Source organism: Marmota monax, unplaced genomic scaffold (genome assembly GCF_021218885.2).
Source record: "Marmota monax isolate L192 unplaced genomic scaffold, Marmota_monax_Labrador192_F-V1.1 WCK01_AAM20220418_F8-fsc00055, whole genome shotgun sequence".
Lineage (NCBI taxonomy): Eukaryota > Metazoa > Chordata > Mammalia > Rodentia > Sciuridae > Marmota > Marmota monax.
In genome coordinates this window covers 8,054,194-8,071,269 of record NW_026695205.1, presented here as the reverse complement: position 1 = coordinate 8,071,269, position 17,076 = coordinate 8,054,194, and the positions used below count along the sequence as shown (strand labels likewise).

Genomic DNA, 17,076 nt, shown 5'->3' with positions numbered 1-17,076 from the left:
GAGGCCTGTGGGTAGGGTTGTTTAGAATAAATGCAAGAGCTTGCTGATAGAGCAGGGTATCTGACATCAAAAAAGGCTTTCAAATAATTGCATCTCTTGAAGAGCCTTAAAAATATGAAACACATATCCATCTCTATGAAGTGATTTGGGGAAAATTGTACTGATGAAAGGAATCTGAGTGGCTAAGATGACTTTGAAAGGGACCTTGTAACTTGAGGATGCAGTGTTCCAGAAGGAGCAATGGAAATCAGGGAATAGGATCTCCTGCAAAATATTCACAACTCTTTGAAATGGAAATTAGGCTATTTCAATTTAGGAATCAAATTAAAGCAAATATTCAGGGTGTTGGCAGGCTGTACTGGAGCCTGTTTGAAGCAGCAGCTAACGAAGGGAAGCGTGCTTTTCCCCAGATGGAGCAGGATCTCATGCAGCCTGTTTTCATCTTAGCACCTGCTGGCTTGGAGTGGTGTCGCCCAAGCAATCAGAGGGAGTCTGTGCCAGGAGCCTGACCTCCCCACGTTTGCTGCCCTTCCCCCACACCCCATGACAGACTGTCCTGATATAGATGGACAGGGGACTGGTTTAAAATGACAGTCTCGAGTTCTTTTAGGAAGAGAAGGCTAATTCAAAGAAACAGACAAGCTTTCTTTCTCTTCAGAAGTCATTGCCCTGCTCCTCCATGGCCCATCTGGGAGCCCATTTTGCCTTTAGATCCCGCTGGCAGAAGACCGATGGTGAACTCTGCCGGCACAGCATGTCCTTCATCCTTCACCGAGCCATTCGCAATGACTTCTTTCAGAGCTACCTCTACCTGCTGGAGAAGATTCCCCTGGGTAAGTGAGTCAGAGCTGCCAGATAAGGGACAAGGAATGACTGAAGGGACAATGTGAGGTTGTGGGACACCTGGAAGAGACACTAGAAGGAGGAAAGAATTGCAGCCAGTGTCCAAGGGATGACACGTTTCAATGACATTCTTGCACAGAGAGGCAAAGATCAAGTGCCGGTTGATAAGCAGGACTCTATTTTGGGCTTTCCGTGCACCTTCAGGCACAGTGATTTGCTTCTGTCGGTGTCAGCTGCCTGTACTCCAGGCTCATAGAAACTCACTTCTTGAGTTTTGACAGATCATTTTAATATTTGCAGAAGTTTTGAGGGAGACAAACTTGGCAACTCAAAGATGAGAGTGTATTTATATATGTATATGCACACATATATTCAAGAGTATATACAGTAAGAATTAAAAAGAGACTAAACAATAATAGATGAAAATGTGCTTGGTGTGTGTGCATGTGTGCGTGCGTGTGTGTGTGAGTGTGTGTGTGTGTAATCCACTCTGGTCTTCCTGAGTCTCATTGGAGAGCCTAACAGGAGAACATTTTAGATTGGTCTTTGAATATTAAGAAGAAAACCTGGGCAGTCATCTGATTCCATTTTCGTGATTTCCTCCAAGTTTCAGGGATTCTGAGAGTGGAGCAGTAAAGAGCTTATCTGCTTCATCGAGGCTCCTGTTCGCAGCCTCTGTGCAGGTGGTTACTTCAGGGCACTCCAAACTGCCTGGAGGAGGAAACAGCTTACAATTAGAGTGAAGGGCCACCCCCCACCCACGCCCCTTCCTTGGTTTATATTTTCTCCCAAAGAAAGCAGGAGCACTGTGTCTCAGCCCCAGTCTGTTTTCTTAAGGTTGTGTGAAAGCCCCATTGTGCACGGGATGTGGTCAGGGTTTCCAGCTATGGAAAGGGCTACATAATTCTTTGTATTACATTCAATAAACTACATGTTGGTAGTCGACCAAAGTCTCCTTTTATACCCCCTTTTCTGAGGAATCATTAATTCTAGACATATAAATACCTTCATCTCGTATTTATAGAGCTTTCTCATCAACGTGTTTACTCATCTGACTTCATTTGATTATCTTAGCTATACATAGATAGGGTAAATATTACTATTTTTTCTTCTCATTTTCCCATCTCCTTCTCCAATTTTATTTTATTTTTCCAGCAAGGGAAAGAAAGTTCAGAGATGATAAGGTCTAATCTGGAGAGAGCAATACCAAAGCAAAAACTGAAGCCCAGGGCTCTTTCTGCTAGATCACACTGCCACAAGTATTATTATTATTATTTTACACATACAATATATCTCATCTGTATCCAAATGGGAAGACGAGACGGTGATTATGTCCTGGTCCCTCTATATATTGACAGCATTGCTTTCCTGGGGCTGTACCCCAGTAAAAGCAGTTTGGGAGCTGTGGTTGTGTTAGAATGGATAAAGCTATCAATTATAACCAAGAAGAGACTCACTAGAGGGCAGGTGATGGCCACACTTTAAAAATAATTACTAGAGAGAAAAAGAACCTGTTTTTGCAAGTAATGGAAGGTGACTTAAGAACAGAACAATCTCTAGGAAACATTGGATGACGATTAATTTGGGACAAGTAGATTGTAATTTGTATTTGGCCCTCATCCTTTTTACCCAATATAATCCTTTTGATTTTATGGTAATTTTGATTTTGTCTGTTTTTTCTCCTTGTGAAAGTGCTGATGTTTTGCCAATAATTTCTAATCGTTTTTAAAAAATCAATATTTTGATAAAATATTCCTTGGAAGGAATCACAAAGGAAAAAATTAAAATTTTCTGCTTGGGAGTAGATGCAGGGTCCTCTTCTTGTCCTGTCCTCTTTGTCACACCATTGGCTTCTGAGACACTCTGAGGGTATCTATAGTGTTCCATGACAGTTTGAATACCATTAGACTATTCCAAGCCAAAGTTGATTTCATATGCCTTAGTTTCCATTTTCCATGAATGAACACTGCTTTATTTTCTCTAACTGATAGTTCAGCCTAGGCATTATTTTCCCTGAGAGCCACTGAGTGAGCCCTACCCACAGTATCTCTGATGGTAGACATGGAGGAATCTATTAGTTGGTAAGGACTAGGCTATACTGCAATAACAGAGGAAACTGACATCTCAATGGCCAAACACATCCACTCCTGCTTCGTCACTTCAATATGCATCATTGTGGTGGGCAGGCTGTATTCCACTTAGGCATGCAGGAATCCAGGATGATGGAGTCTCCATCAGCTACAGCATCATAGTTAATGAGGCAAAGGGAAAGAGCAGCTGAAAGCTTATCTACTCACTTTCAATACTTTGACCCCAAAGGAGGTATATCACATCTGTTTGGAGTCCACTGCTCAGTTCCATGGGATTCTGTATATTTTGTCATTCCATGTTTCCACTACAAGGAAGAAACTTGGCTCTTTAGAGATGGAAGCATCAGATGCTTCATAATCAATTCAGGTATATTCAATGTAAGAGATATTTTATGGAATTCTTATTATTGTAAAATTTACTGTGCACTGGGCAAGATTCAAATATTAATAAGACATATAATTTCTCTTTTTATGGTTTTAAAATCTAATAATGGAAGCAATCCTACAAATTTATTTTATTTATTTATTTTTAAATTTATTCTCAAAATTTTTAAATTAAGGGTGCAAGGAAGGCAAACTATCAGCTCTCAGAATAGATGAATAGACTTTTTCAGTTTTTTCTTCTCATGGCAGAGCCTGAATGTTCAGAAAGGAATCCTCTTGTAAGTCCCATCTGCCAGTGTCAACTTATAGGCAATTAGAAGTCTGCCCTACCCAATTAACTCTCTTAATCCTTGTGTTTGGTCTTAGGAGGTTATAACTGATATTTATGGGATGTGTTTGCATATACTGGTTCCTCTATTGGACTCTAGTTCTCATGAGAGTGGAGGATCATCTGTTTTTCTCTCTTCCAGGTCTTTGTATTTAGCATTTACCATAGTTCCTGGAACATAGAAATAACTCAGTATATATCTGTTATATGAATTAAATGGCCTCATACTAACAATTAATTGCAGATACTGAAGTCCTGAGTTCACATTTTTGCACTGTTACTAGTGGAGAAGTGAGCTCTGTCATTTTCTAAAGTCTATGTGCATCATTTTCCTCAAAAGTGTCGGAGGAAGGATTAAATGCCATATATATGTGAAAGTCATCAATCTTCAGTAACTATTAGCTTTGCCCCTTTCTTCCCCTGAGCCAGGCCTTTTTTAAAGTCACCATGTAGCCTTTTCTGGAACAGACATTACCAAAGACAATAAACTTAATTCAATATTATGAGAGTTTGCAGGCTGGAGCGGATATTATGCTTTTCAGGTTGGAAATAAAACTTAGCCGGCTGAGATGCTCCCTCCCCTGCTCTGCTGAGGTGTTTTAGATTTGGCTTCCCCTACTCTTGATGATTTCAAGACTTCATAGAAATGAAAATAAAGCCCTTCTTTCAAAAAGGTTGGGGAACCCCTCCTGGAGAGTCTGCACAGAGAGTTTGTTGTTTGCGGTAATTATGGAAAGAACTGCGGCTAACCAGACCCTTTGACTCCTGCTTTCCTTCTAACCCCCCACCCTGCCTGGGCCAGGCAGCCAGTCTCACTTTAGCCCGCCCTGTGGCCATGTTCAGTCATGGGGGAATTTGCTGACCATCCCTGGCTGGCTTCAGAGACTCATGGAACAGCAAATACATTGGTACTGAAAGTCTCCAATGGATGATTCTGCATTGCCTGTGACCAAAACAGAATTCAGGAAAAGGGACACACACTTATCACTATTTCCGGTGTTTTGCATCTACTGTCTCAGTTCACCTTCACAACATCCCTGTCGGTGTGCTGTTATTTTCCACATCTCTGTTTGAGGAGCACAGGGGAGTGAGGTCATGTGCAAGAGAATCACAGTGGTGAGAGCAGAGCAGGTCTAGAACCCAGGGGGCCACCGCAGACTCGTTGTTAACCACTACTCACACCACCTCCCAGTGTAAGTGGAAACGTGACAAATGTGGGCAGCAGTGAAAGTGTTTCCATAGGCTTTCATTTGACAAGAATAGAAGATTCTACATTTTATCCACATATCCACACTGTGTGAAATGCCTTTCCTTGTAACTTTTTGCTAACCCAAATAAAATCATCCTTGGTGGCTGAGGTCTTTTGGAATCTTTCCCTAACTGCTCCTACTTGCAGGCATCTGTGATCCCCCAAGATTACTAGTGCTTGTACCATTCACTGGGCACGTAGTGATGTGTAACTCAACTGCCCCTTTCTAGTTTGTAATCTCCGTGAGAGAGGGATTGGGCTTTGTCTTCTGTTTCTTGAGGGTTGTATTGGTGCTTTAAAACTAAGTCATAGATGAACCGACTCTTGCTGAACATCCTCTTGGATAGTCACCTTTCCTAGAAATTTCACAAAATCCTTTTTCTCTTTCAGAGCAAATGAATGTGTTCTCTGTTTTTGTCCTTGGGAGTTCAGTTTGTAATGTAGGTCAAGAAATAAGTATCATGTTGTACCAAGGAATAATAGTGTCTAGTCTCTGTCTTAGAGTACCCCACGTTTCACAAAGGCATTACAATGCTACAAGAACAAGCCATTACATGCATTTCCATATTTAAAGGCATGGCTGTTGACCAATTGCCTTATCTGAGTCAACATGCACAAATATCAGAAGGGGAGAACTTGGGACTCCCTGTGACACCTCATATATCTTTTTTAGTGAAATGCACCTGTCAATTAGGTGAAAATGAGAACCATAAAAGCCCACCTACTGAGGCTGACACCTGCTGAGCTTGGCATTCACTTGTGGTCTAAAGGATGCTGGCATAATGGACCATTCCCATTTCCAGATAAAAGGTTTTAATAGACTGCACCAACTAGTGGACTTAAGCAGGTGATGATGAGTGTGGCTGCTTGGAGCTTTGCTTGGACAAAGGAGAGCCCTGGACTGTGGCTTGTCAGGGGCCCCAGAGCAGCAGCATTCAACCTTGGGCAGAATCTGGGAGCTGTACTTTTCCAGCATGATTTTTGTGAGATATCCAGAATTTGTAACAGTCATATTATTAGGATGGCAATGCCTGCCTGTTTTTGACATCCTTTTGGATTTAATAAGCATTTATTGAGCTACCTGCTATTTACACACACTTCACCAATTGCTAGGAAGGGGGATTGGTATAGGCCAGTAGTTCTCTCTGTTTTTGAACTGGAGGATCCTACTTCTAATGTGTTCCCTCAATCAGTAGCTAATTTGTATATAAAGTGGCAGAAGCCTTCTATATTTGTTAAAACTTCTTAAAGATTTGTATTTTTAAAATGACTTTTTATGCACAGTAGTCAACATGTGTGGGGGAGATGGCAAGTAATATTGTTAGTCTCCAGAAAATGGAATACCTGGATGCGGATTCTTGCAACTCTTGCAGCAAATTCAAGGTCACTGAGGGTTCAAATATGGCTTCAGTGTGCTTAAGTTGGAAAATGCTGGTGTAAATCCAAAGATGGAACATAGTCACAGTGATATAAGTGGTGTTTATTGGATTTTTAACTTTTAAAATCAATTTTCAATTGACTCTTGAATTTAAGTTGTTCAGTTTAGAAGCAATTAATACACTAGTTGAATATCACAATTTTGGGATTATCTAAAGAAAAATGTTGTTAGTTAAGGTTTAATAGATTTTTTCTTTGATTTCCTCTTCTCAAAATTATCCCATATTTTGCTTTGCTTCATACCATGATCATAATATTTTTGAATCTAAGTGTTTTGCTTAGAGTTTTCAACTGCTTTTTTAAAATTTTTGGTGATTGATATAAAAACACATCTTCCTTAGAATAATACTGATGTCTCCTTGCTTTTTGCCTACTCTCTCTATTGCCTAGAATCCAGTCTTTCTCTTGTAATGTAAACTGATTTCTTTCCAGATTTGATAAACAGCTGTCATTTGGGTATTCCTGGGTTAATTACATCATCCTTCATCTTGAGTCTTCTCTTGATTTTAACCCTAATTGGTCTAGAATATAACTTCAAGAAACTTCGGAAGGATGAATCCATGGGAGGTAAATATTCTTTTGATAGTTTAACTGGGTATTAAAGTTATTTTCAAAATAATTTTTCTTCAGAGTATTGATGGCATTTTATCATTGTTATCTAGCATTTCTGATAAGATTTGTGGTATAAGCCTGGTCTCAGTCTTTTGAACATAGGATTGTGTTCTCTAAGATACTAATTACTTATTGTTTATCAAAAATTCAAATATAACTGTGAGTACTATATTTTAATTTGCTATATCTGGGAAAAATTGAAGATCAACCAATTTTACCCCTCAAAATGGCTTTAGGATCTTATTATTATTCTTTCTGTTTTGAAATTTCTTCAGGACAAATGTAAACGTTGCTTTTTCAAAAAGCTATACTGCTCAACACTTGTTGGATCTTATAATCTTTTTCAGTCTGGAAAGTTTTCTTCTAGTATTTGTCTTTAGTTGCTCTTGTTCCTCTATTTTATTAATTTCCTTTTAAAACAATTTTATCTTACTTAGCTTGAATTACGTCTTTGTAGGTTTATACATTTGTCTTTTTACTTCTGTTTTCATATCTGTCCTTCTGTTTTATGTTCTGGAAATGTATCCAATATTCCAAAACTTTAATTTCTAAGAATTCCTTTTTATTCTTTGAATTATTGTCATTTTCTTTTTTGGATCTTATCTTGGACTGATGAATGCACCTGTTCTTATGTTTCTTCAAAGACATATGAGATTTTGGTTGTGTTTTGACTTAAATTCTTATCCACTTCTTGAATCACTTCTATTTCCTTTTGGGTCAATTCTGATGATTTATCTGAATCTTTTTCTTTCAGGCTGACATTTTACTCTCATGAGTTTGGAGATCATTGTTTATCTACATGTAGGAATACATGACAAGGTAATGAATAAGGTTTCCTCTGCTGTGTAATCATCTCAAAAATAGAAAGGTGACATGAAACTCCACACGTACAGGTAGCCCTTATCAAACTCTGATGAGTGTGAGGCGTGTGGAGTCTTTTACATGCTAAAGCAAGTAGAGTTCTAGGATTCTGATGCTAAAAGCTAGTTTAGTTTTTCCTAAGCAATTTATTTATTTTTGTATTTTTAGAGAAGAGATATATTTTTCCATGGTGAAGGCAGATGTATTGCCTGTTGTGTTTAAGCGGTGCATTTGTCCCCTCACCTAGTTGTTCTGTAGATAGGCTTTTGATTAATTATTATTTTTTCAGCTTTCACTCCTATTCTTACACTTTCCTCTGACTGGCTCTAAATCTGGAATGTAATTTCCTCTTGCAACTATTTTGATGTGCAAATTATTGAGCTTTATTCTATCTGATTTTTGCCTTCCATAAATTCATTGAAATCATGAATCCATCAGTGATCCCCTCTTATTTTCTTCACTAAGTGGATTGACTCTAGTTCAAAACTTCTCGGGGAGTATTGGAGGCACAGAAAACAAATGTGTATACTTGGTCTGCAATCTTGAATTGAAAGTTCTTCCTTTTCATCCACTTTCAATCATTTCCTTTTGAATATCCTCTAATGAAAATATTTTATATCTGCATGGGTGAATTTTGGTTGTCAAAACACACATAAATGCATTCTCATTCATGGCTTGGAAGTTAGAGCACATGTTTTTCCAAAAATAAATGTCTTAAAATAATACCTTGTGTGTTTTGAAATAATGAAATGACAGTGTGCCTATGGTACAGAATAGCTGCTCAATAGATATTGTTTCTTTCTGCATTTTATTTTCAGAAGGTAGAGCTCAACTACATTTCTATAAGGTGGGTACAAAGACATATTGGGATATGTGTTGCTTAAAAAGAAATGAAAATGATTTACCCCTGCTTTGTGATTAGAAGCAAGAACTAGTGAGAAAAATTATCATAAAACATTTGAACTCAGAGATAAAACTCACCATGAAACTGATGAAATTTTTATTGCAGCCAAAAAACTGTTAAACTTCAAAAACACAATGGTAACTGTGTTTATTAAATGACAGAGTTACTCATTAATGAAAATGTCACCTGTGATTGACAGATGAAATCTCCTGAGATCACAAGAGTTTTAGAAGTCTCACAGTATTATATAGCATGTAAGTCCCTGAACCAGAGCTCAAACCCAGATCCTCTGACTTCACTCCAGTGCTCTTTCTTCCACACACAAATTCACAGTCTTGAAAGAGGAATTTCAGTGCACAATAAGACTGAGTTGTTCTATGATATAATAACTATTAATAATGTTTCATTTGCAGTAAAGTTGTATGCCTTAACAAGCCAAGTCATCAATGGAGAGATGCAGTTCTATGCTAGAGCTAAACTTTTCTATCAAGAAGTGCCAGCCACAGAAGAAGGCATGATGGGGAACTTCATTGAACTCTCCAGCCCAGATATCAAGGCCTCTCGGGAATTTCTTAGGAAATTTGTTGGGGTGAGTTATCTAACTGCAGCTTGATGAGAGGGCAAAGTCCCTGCCAATACCGAGCTCAAGTGCTTCTGTGTGGTAAATTTAGTCGGGTTAAAGCCGTGGGCTCAGCTGAGTTCAGCCTGTCTTAAGATGTTCACGAAGGATGGACTTCATCAGACTCCTGGCTTGTCCCACTGGACATTTTGCCCTCCTAGCATTAGCTAATCTTACATGCTTCAAGGGAAGGTGAACCTGCAGTGCTGATACTGCATTTGAGGATTAAGAAGACATTTCTTAAACATCTCAGCGATAAAAAGTTGACATCCAGATAAATAATGAGATATACCTTTGGGAACTTGGGTTGATTTATTGAATTTCCCATAATAACAAATTGGTTGTCGAAAAGAAATGTACGCTTATGTTCAGTTTAATAGTAAGGGTGGCAGAATCCCTTTGTATTATTTTTTTACATAGTTCAGATTTCTCCTTGAAAGAACATGATCCCTTTGTAGTCTGGTTTGGGGTGAGCCTCCACTGCCCTATGTCCAGGTCCTGTGGAAATTGCAGAGTATAAGGGTCAAACCTTGGACTCTACAGTCATTGAAGTCCTCCTACTTAATGCAGAAGCAATCCTGGGCTTGTTACTTAAATTTGTGACTCAGGCATGACCACAGAATCTGCTTCATAGAAGAATGTGAAGATCAAATGAGCTCACACATGTCAAGTTCCTGCTTTAGTTCACAAAATGAGTACCCGCTCCATCTAACTTACTGCTACAACTACTAACATGACGTCATGGAACGTGTTTAATAAGGAACTTTGTGTAGTTGTGAGAGTAGACTTCACCCACCCAGTAAAGCTGCTTTTGGTCCTACTGAGGATAAGACCATTTGCAAATGATGCTTGTTCCAATTCACTACAAAGTCATAGGTTTGCAATTCAGACCCCATTTTGTTCTGATAGAGGAAACATCGTGGATATTCAGTTTTGGAGTTAGGCTGTTGACCTACTTGGAAGCATGGTGTTGTCACTAGGTTTGTGTCACTTCCAGCTCCTGGAGCACCCAGGTCCCAAGCCTGGTGGTAGAGAAAATGTGATGAGGGTGGAACATTTCCTGGGGCCAAAGTGTCTGTCTGGACCCTGGCTACAATCAGAAAGGACTGGGACGTGCAGAGACGAAGGTCAGGCCCACCACGTCAGTGTTTCTGACCCACTTCACGGAAGTCTTTTCTAAGATGGTCAGTCACTCTGCCAAGCACTGTAGAAGCTCTGTCCTCTTTCCTCTCCACAGCAGTTCTTAAAGTAAGGACTGTCCTAGATCATTTTTATGGTTGTGGAAACTGAGGCTGAGAAGGTTAAATAAGTTGTCAAGGTTACACACTGGTAAGAGACAGAGCTGACACTAAGCCCAGCCAGATCTGTCTGACACCGAACCGCCTGCTCTTAACTCTGACATATTTTTTCCATTTGTCTTGCAAAGTAGAAAAATCCTTGCTTTTTTTCCATGGACCAGAGAAACCTCACCTCTCCAGTCTGGCCCAAAGCAATCGCTCCTGCTCGCCTGGTGGTGAGGCCGACTTTGATCCTGAAGCATTTCAGAAGCTTAGTTAGTAATCCAGCTGTCTTGTCACTCTGTGTGGAATGCCAAGCTGACCACAGGGATGCTGGTCCTACAGAGCCCTTGAGCACGTCCAGGACCTGGGAAAGGAAAGCGTCTTGTGCTCGCGTGTTTATGTTGGAAATGAGGCAGACTGCTCCTCTCAAATAAGAAGGAGCTCTTCTTAGCAGACAAGGCTCATTGTAAAGCTGTGACCTCTCACTAAGCACAAACACAGTCTTTTTTAAGGAATGATATTTTTAGTACTTTGACCTTAATAATCTGCTAAATTAGTATCCAGGTCAAGAAACAAGGACTTAGGGAATATGAGTATCTGACATGATTTATTCTTGTGTCAACTGAGAAAAGGCAGATTGTTTAATTCAGAGTTTTGCTTTCCTTTCAACACCCAGTGACATGGGACAGTGGGAAAACGTGTTTAATCTACTCACAAACGTATTTACTTTAGCAAATAGACAAAGGGTATCAATATGACATCAGTGGCATAACTGATAAATTTAGATGTCTATGGAGGGGGTTTAGATGTCTATGGAGGGGGAATTCATTTTTAAAAAATCAGTATTTGATGACCTTTTTTTTAAAAAAAAAACATTTTACAGAGATCGGATGACTAAAAAATCACAATCTAACTTTCTTTTGTGTGTGTGTGTGTGTGTGTGTGTGTGGTGCTAGGAATTGAACCCAGGACCTCACACATACTAGGTAAATGCTCTACCACTGAGCTATACCCCAGCCCTTTTTAAAAAAACAAAAATATTTTTGAGACAAGGCCTCACTTGGTGGCCCAGGCTGGCCTTGAACCTGGGATCCTTCCGCTGCAGCCCTAGTTGCTGGCATTCCAGGTGTGCACCTCTGTGCCCTGTTATTTCATGGATTTTAAGCAGTGCCAGGAAGTGCTTTGACTTTAGTTCTAGATTATTCTGGATGAGCTTAAAGTAATGTTCTTTGAAACGACATACAGAGGCAGAATCAGAAGTAACATGAGAGCGCTAGTTGTATTTTACTGTTCTCTATGAATCCATAAATGAAAGAGAGTATATTAAATGAAAATGAAAATGCCAAAATATCTCGTTCTGAGGTTGTGCATTGTACAAAGCTCTGGCCACATTCACCAAGGGCATCAGATTCCAACGCGATCACAGCGTCTGCAGCCACAGTGTCCAACAGCAGAGGTGCAGTCCCTGAGCTCAGGCTCTAAACATTCCTTCTCAGAGGAGCTGCCTGTGAATGAGACGTTGTGCCAACCGTATCACATGAAGCAGAGTAAAGAATCAGGCGACTGCACCGGAGGCCTGGTGCACAGCGTCTGGGAGAAAGGACAGCCTGTGTGTTTGTAAACGACAACAGTTTCAAGAATCTCTGCTCAGATTTCACGTACTAAATGGATTTCACTACTTAGAGGATAACCATCTCCAAGGAAGGTTTATTTCAAACATTTTGCCTCAGTTTCTTTGTGTGAAATAAAGGAATTAAACACGTGATTTTAAACCCCCGGGGTTTTAGTGAGATTCTGAAGGGCTCCTTGGAGAGCTGTGGGAAGGTGGAGTGGCAGGGCTCCGCCTCCCTTGAACCAGAGCAGCCTCCTGTCTCTCTATTCATGGAAAAACAGATGTTCACTTGTTCTAGTCAAATCCTCTGACATGGATCTCTAAGGTCTCTCGGCTTTATTGCTCCGTAGCTCTCCTTCTGAAACCACCTGCCCCACTAATGACAGCAACATGACCAGTAGACTCATAGAGCCAAGTAGCTAGGAGATAAATTTGTAACGAGAATTGCTGATTGAGCACATACATTTCTAGTAAAGTCATTTCTAGTAGCTTAAAGTAATTTCCTTATACTTTATCCCATCTTAGGAAGTTACTCAGAAATGCTGCCTTTACAATGCTGTGTATGTACAGCACAGACCTTTAGTCCGGGCCTTTTCCTGAATTCATTTAGTTCAAATCATCACATCTGAATGAAGAAGGCAGCGGAGCACAGCAGAGATGACCAACAACATGTGGCTGAGCGCCACCACCTCCCCTTCCTGTCCTCAAGGCAGACACCACTCATCACTGTAGATCCCTTTCCTGCTGAGTCTTGCCGAAGCCTTCGTTATTCTGAATATAGCATTGCATAGACTCTACCAAGGGAAAATGCTTGCCAGTTGAGGTGATGTCCTAATGTTCCTAAAACTGACTCTGGATTCAGGCAGTTCCTGTTCAAATTCAGTTCTGCCATATATTGGGAACCTGAGTTTTCTCATCTACAGTGTGTTAGTCAGCTTTTTATTACTCTGACCAAAATACCCAACAAGAAAAACTTAGAGGAGGGAGGTCCACGGTCACCCAAGTCCATTGCCCTGGGCCCAAGGTGAGGCGCAGCATCATAGCCAAAGGGCTTGGGGGAGGAAAACTGCTCCTGGTAGCCAGAAAGCACAGAGAGCAGGGAAGATGCCCCTTCCAGGGCAGCCCCCAACCACCCACATCCTCCAGCCAATCCCACCTGCCTACAGCTACCATCTAGTCAGTCCATTCAAACTAGGATGGACTAGGTTACAGGTTTTATAATCCAGTATTTCACCTCTGAATATTCCTACACTAACAAGAGCTTTTGGGGAACACCTCATATCCAGAGAATAACATTACAACAATAATCATCTAATTGAGTGAGTATTATGGAGTTATAATTATTATAGATACAGTTTGCTACATGTAAACATCAACTTATGATGGTCACTATCCCATTTGAAAAGAAGCTATGATTGCTATACTTTTTGTTCTTCATTGAACCTTTCTAACATAAGGGGAACATTCTGGATGGAATGGAAGGCATATTTTTTGATATTTCCTCTGTACTACATCTGTGATCCAGAGCCAAAGGTTTTTATTTTACCCTTAATTCCTGAGAAATCAAGAATTGGCTTTCTTTTTAAGACCTTTGTTGGTAACTTCACACATCTTGTTACTGTGATTTCTAGCACAAAACCTATTTAGCATCCATCCCAATTATGTCCAAATAATTTAGACCAGCTGACTCTTCAAAAATCAGAAAACTTTTTTAAAAAATTTGTATAGAAGCAAGTTGGAGAAAGTTTGCATTGGCTAACTTCCTGACCCCCCCCCCCCCACCTCCTCAGCCACTCACCTTCAGTTAATTTAATTCACAGACTTACTTTTTAAAAAAAGTTCCCGGTAAACCTGATGCTTCTGGTGCAAAAAGCGGAACACAATTTTTAGCACCAAAGGGGACTGCTGAAATTACCCTTCATTCACAGCAACAGGCCGGGTGCCATCAGGGCTGGATTTGAAATAAAATCCTGGCCAGAGAAAGGGACAATTGCATTTCCCAGCTAAGGTCCCCAGATTTACTCCCTAAATACAGTTTAGAAAAAATAAAATTTCAATTATCCCAATATGAACTGGAATGTTTTCATGGAATGAATTTTTAAAGTGATTTTAAAACTCAAGAGAGACTCTCACTGTTTGGCTCCTCCCCCTGCCCTATTTTACAAAGTAGTCACCTACAGTGCTGGTCCCTTTAGCTGTAGGTTTAACCTAAATTGTAGATATGAAAATTCTATTTTTATAGAGCCAGGGTTGGCTCATTTCTTGGGGAGAATTACCAACTGCTTAAACCTTAGATATTATTTTAAAATAAAATAAGTTTGCAATTCTTTTAAACACCCATATTTGAGTAAAATAAAGTAGAACTAGAAATGTCTGGATTTGGGGGGCGGGGGGAACAATGAAATATTCTGTATCTTGATGGTGGCAGTGGGTACTTGGCTATTCACATTTGTCCGAACTTGTTGAATTGTACACATAAGTTGCACATTTTACCCAATAAAGTCCACACAAATGCAGCTTGTCTAAAGTGGCGATTGGAGTGTCTGAGGCTCGGGGTGAATCCCCTCCTTGAGTGTCCCACAAGGCATCTTCCCGCAGGGGCCCGGCAGAGCTGGAACCTGCTGCGCCCTGGACTGTGGCTCTGGGATAGGAAGGGTGAGCAAGCACGTCTTGCTGCCGGTTTTCGACAGCGTGGAGCTGGTGGACATGATGGAGCCTTTCCTCCTTGAGGCCCAGAGCTACCTGCAGGTCAAAGCGGACAAGGTAGAGAGCTACCACTGCTACGGCCTGCAGGAGTTCACGCCCCCCTGCGGGAGATACGACGTCATCTGGATCCAGTGGGTCTCAGGTTAGTCTCGTGTGGCCTGGCCTCTGCCCTCCCCGCTTCTCAGCTGCACAAGACAGATGTGGGGCTCACAAGCACTCGAGGGGCGTCTTCCCTGGACTCGTGTCGAGAGCAGGTAGCTAGCCCTGGGTGTCATGAGAACCCCACAGTCCCCGCTCCCAGATTTCTCCCCGTGTTCTCTGTACAAGCTGGACGGTTCATCCCCACCCACGAGGATGGAGCAGGTGTCCTCACACCAACAACCTAAATCCTTGAAGAAACATAAATACTTGAAGAGATTTAACAAGTGGGCCCCAAAGGGTTAATCCCCATATATTGGCAGAATAGTCATTCTTAGACTTAAATTCCGAGGAAACAAGACAACAGGGAATTGGGGTGTCTGTGCGTGCGCGCATGAGCACAGGATTCACTAAGGAGTGGCCGTGGAGTTGGGTTGGCCAAGGAAATTGGAGGGACTCATGGGATAGACACCAGTGTCTCCCTCATTCTTGTGAGGTAGGTAGGCCAGGTAGTATAATATGTACTTTAAAGACAGGGACTTGAGCAAAGAGGATGTGTGTTCTTCATCTAGATTTTCAAAGACTCCTGCAACTACAACGACTTGGGTTATTAAGTATTCTGTGACTGAGCCTTGCGTTCTTCCCTGCTCTCCTCCCTCCCCACTGTTTCATCCTGTTTCCCATCAACTGGGCCCCACCTGTAGGCTACCTGACTGACAAGGACCTTCTTGCATTTCTTTCCCGATGCCGAGATGGCCTGAGAGAAAATGGTGTCATCATACTGAAGGACAATGTGGCCCGGGAGGGCTGTACCTTCGATCTGTCTGACAGCAGTGTGACTCGGGACATGGACATCCTCCGGAGCCTCATTAGGAAGAGTGGGCTGGCCGTGCTGGGCCAGGAGAAGCAAGAGGGCTTTCCGGAGCAGTGCGTGCCAGTGTGGATGTTTGCACTGCATAACCACAGACACTCCTGAGCGGCAGTGGGGATGAGCGCCTGCACTGGGCAGAGGTGCTTTGGGTCTGGGGAGCTCCTCCAGGGTGTCCCCGAAATGCAGACAGAGATGGAGAGAAGGGATGCAATGCACATCTGGAAATGACTGATGATGCTGTATGTACAGGTTTCACTAATGCAATAATGCACACACTGGTGTGCCCAGGACAGTGGGCACACTCTGTGATGGTTGATGATGTCATATGTACAGGACTCACTGGTGGGATAATGCACACTCTAATGTGCACACAATGATGGGCACACGCTGTAATGGACATGTGCGGACTCTCCATGGGCTTTCTGAAAGATGGAGTGGGAACATCCTGAAAAACCCTATAAGAAACAGCTTATAGACACCTCACCTGTACAAGTGTGAATGAAAATAGAAAAGGAAACAGTACTTATGAATTCTCAACTCTCTTCCTCACTGATTGTTTGTGTAATAGAGTTGTCCAGCATGGGTGAGAGAAAGCTGACACCCGCTTCCTTGCCCTGGGGTCAGTTACTCTATTCTTCTTCCCTCCTTGATACTACTACTTCTCTTGAACAAACATCTCCCCCTAATTAACAAGGCACTGAGTAAATAATCTTGTGAAAACATGTCAATTAATTTTGTCTTTAGCCCTTCTCTTGGCTGAAAATGTATATGGTTTCACTTTCTATTTTGGGTCTCAGTTACCCAGTGATGTAATATGGGTGTAATTTGATAACAGAAGTCTGCATTACAGTGATGGGGAAGTGTCTCCTTTCATAGAAAGTGCTGTACTCTGAAGTTTCAGCCTAGAACATACAAGTAAATGTCATTGAAAATCTAATTTTAGCCACTGACTTCCAACACTGCCTGTTCCCTTGCGGCTGCTCCTGGTTCCTTGATTGAAATGAAGGTGCACTGGGAAAAGAGGCATCAAAAGAAGTGGACAAAGAAATGGCCTAAAACCTAAAATTGAACTAGCTGGATTAACATAAGGCAGAGGGTTAATTTAAAGATAACCCGAAATCTTTCGAAAAGAAAAATTCTGA

General features: G+C 41.2%; 1 protein-coding gene across 1 annotated transcript; it reads left to right on the top strand.

Annotated features, from left to right (window-relative positions):
* The first annotated feature begins 401 nt into the window (after positions 1-401).
* Ntmt2 (N-terminal Xaa-Pro-Lys N-methyltransferase 2) lies at positions 402-16,795 on the top strand. The gene is made up of 4 exons (XM_046430271.2): positions 402-833; positions 9,122-9,297; positions 14,818-15,067; positions 15,768-16,795. The coding sequence occupies exons 1-4, from the start codon at positions 680-682 to the stop codon at positions 16,037-16,039; spliced, it is 852 nt and encodes a 283-aa protein (XP_046286227.1). The 5' UTR covers positions 402-679; the 3' UTR covers positions 16,040-16,795.
* Positions 16,796-17,076: the final 281 nt, after the last annotated feature.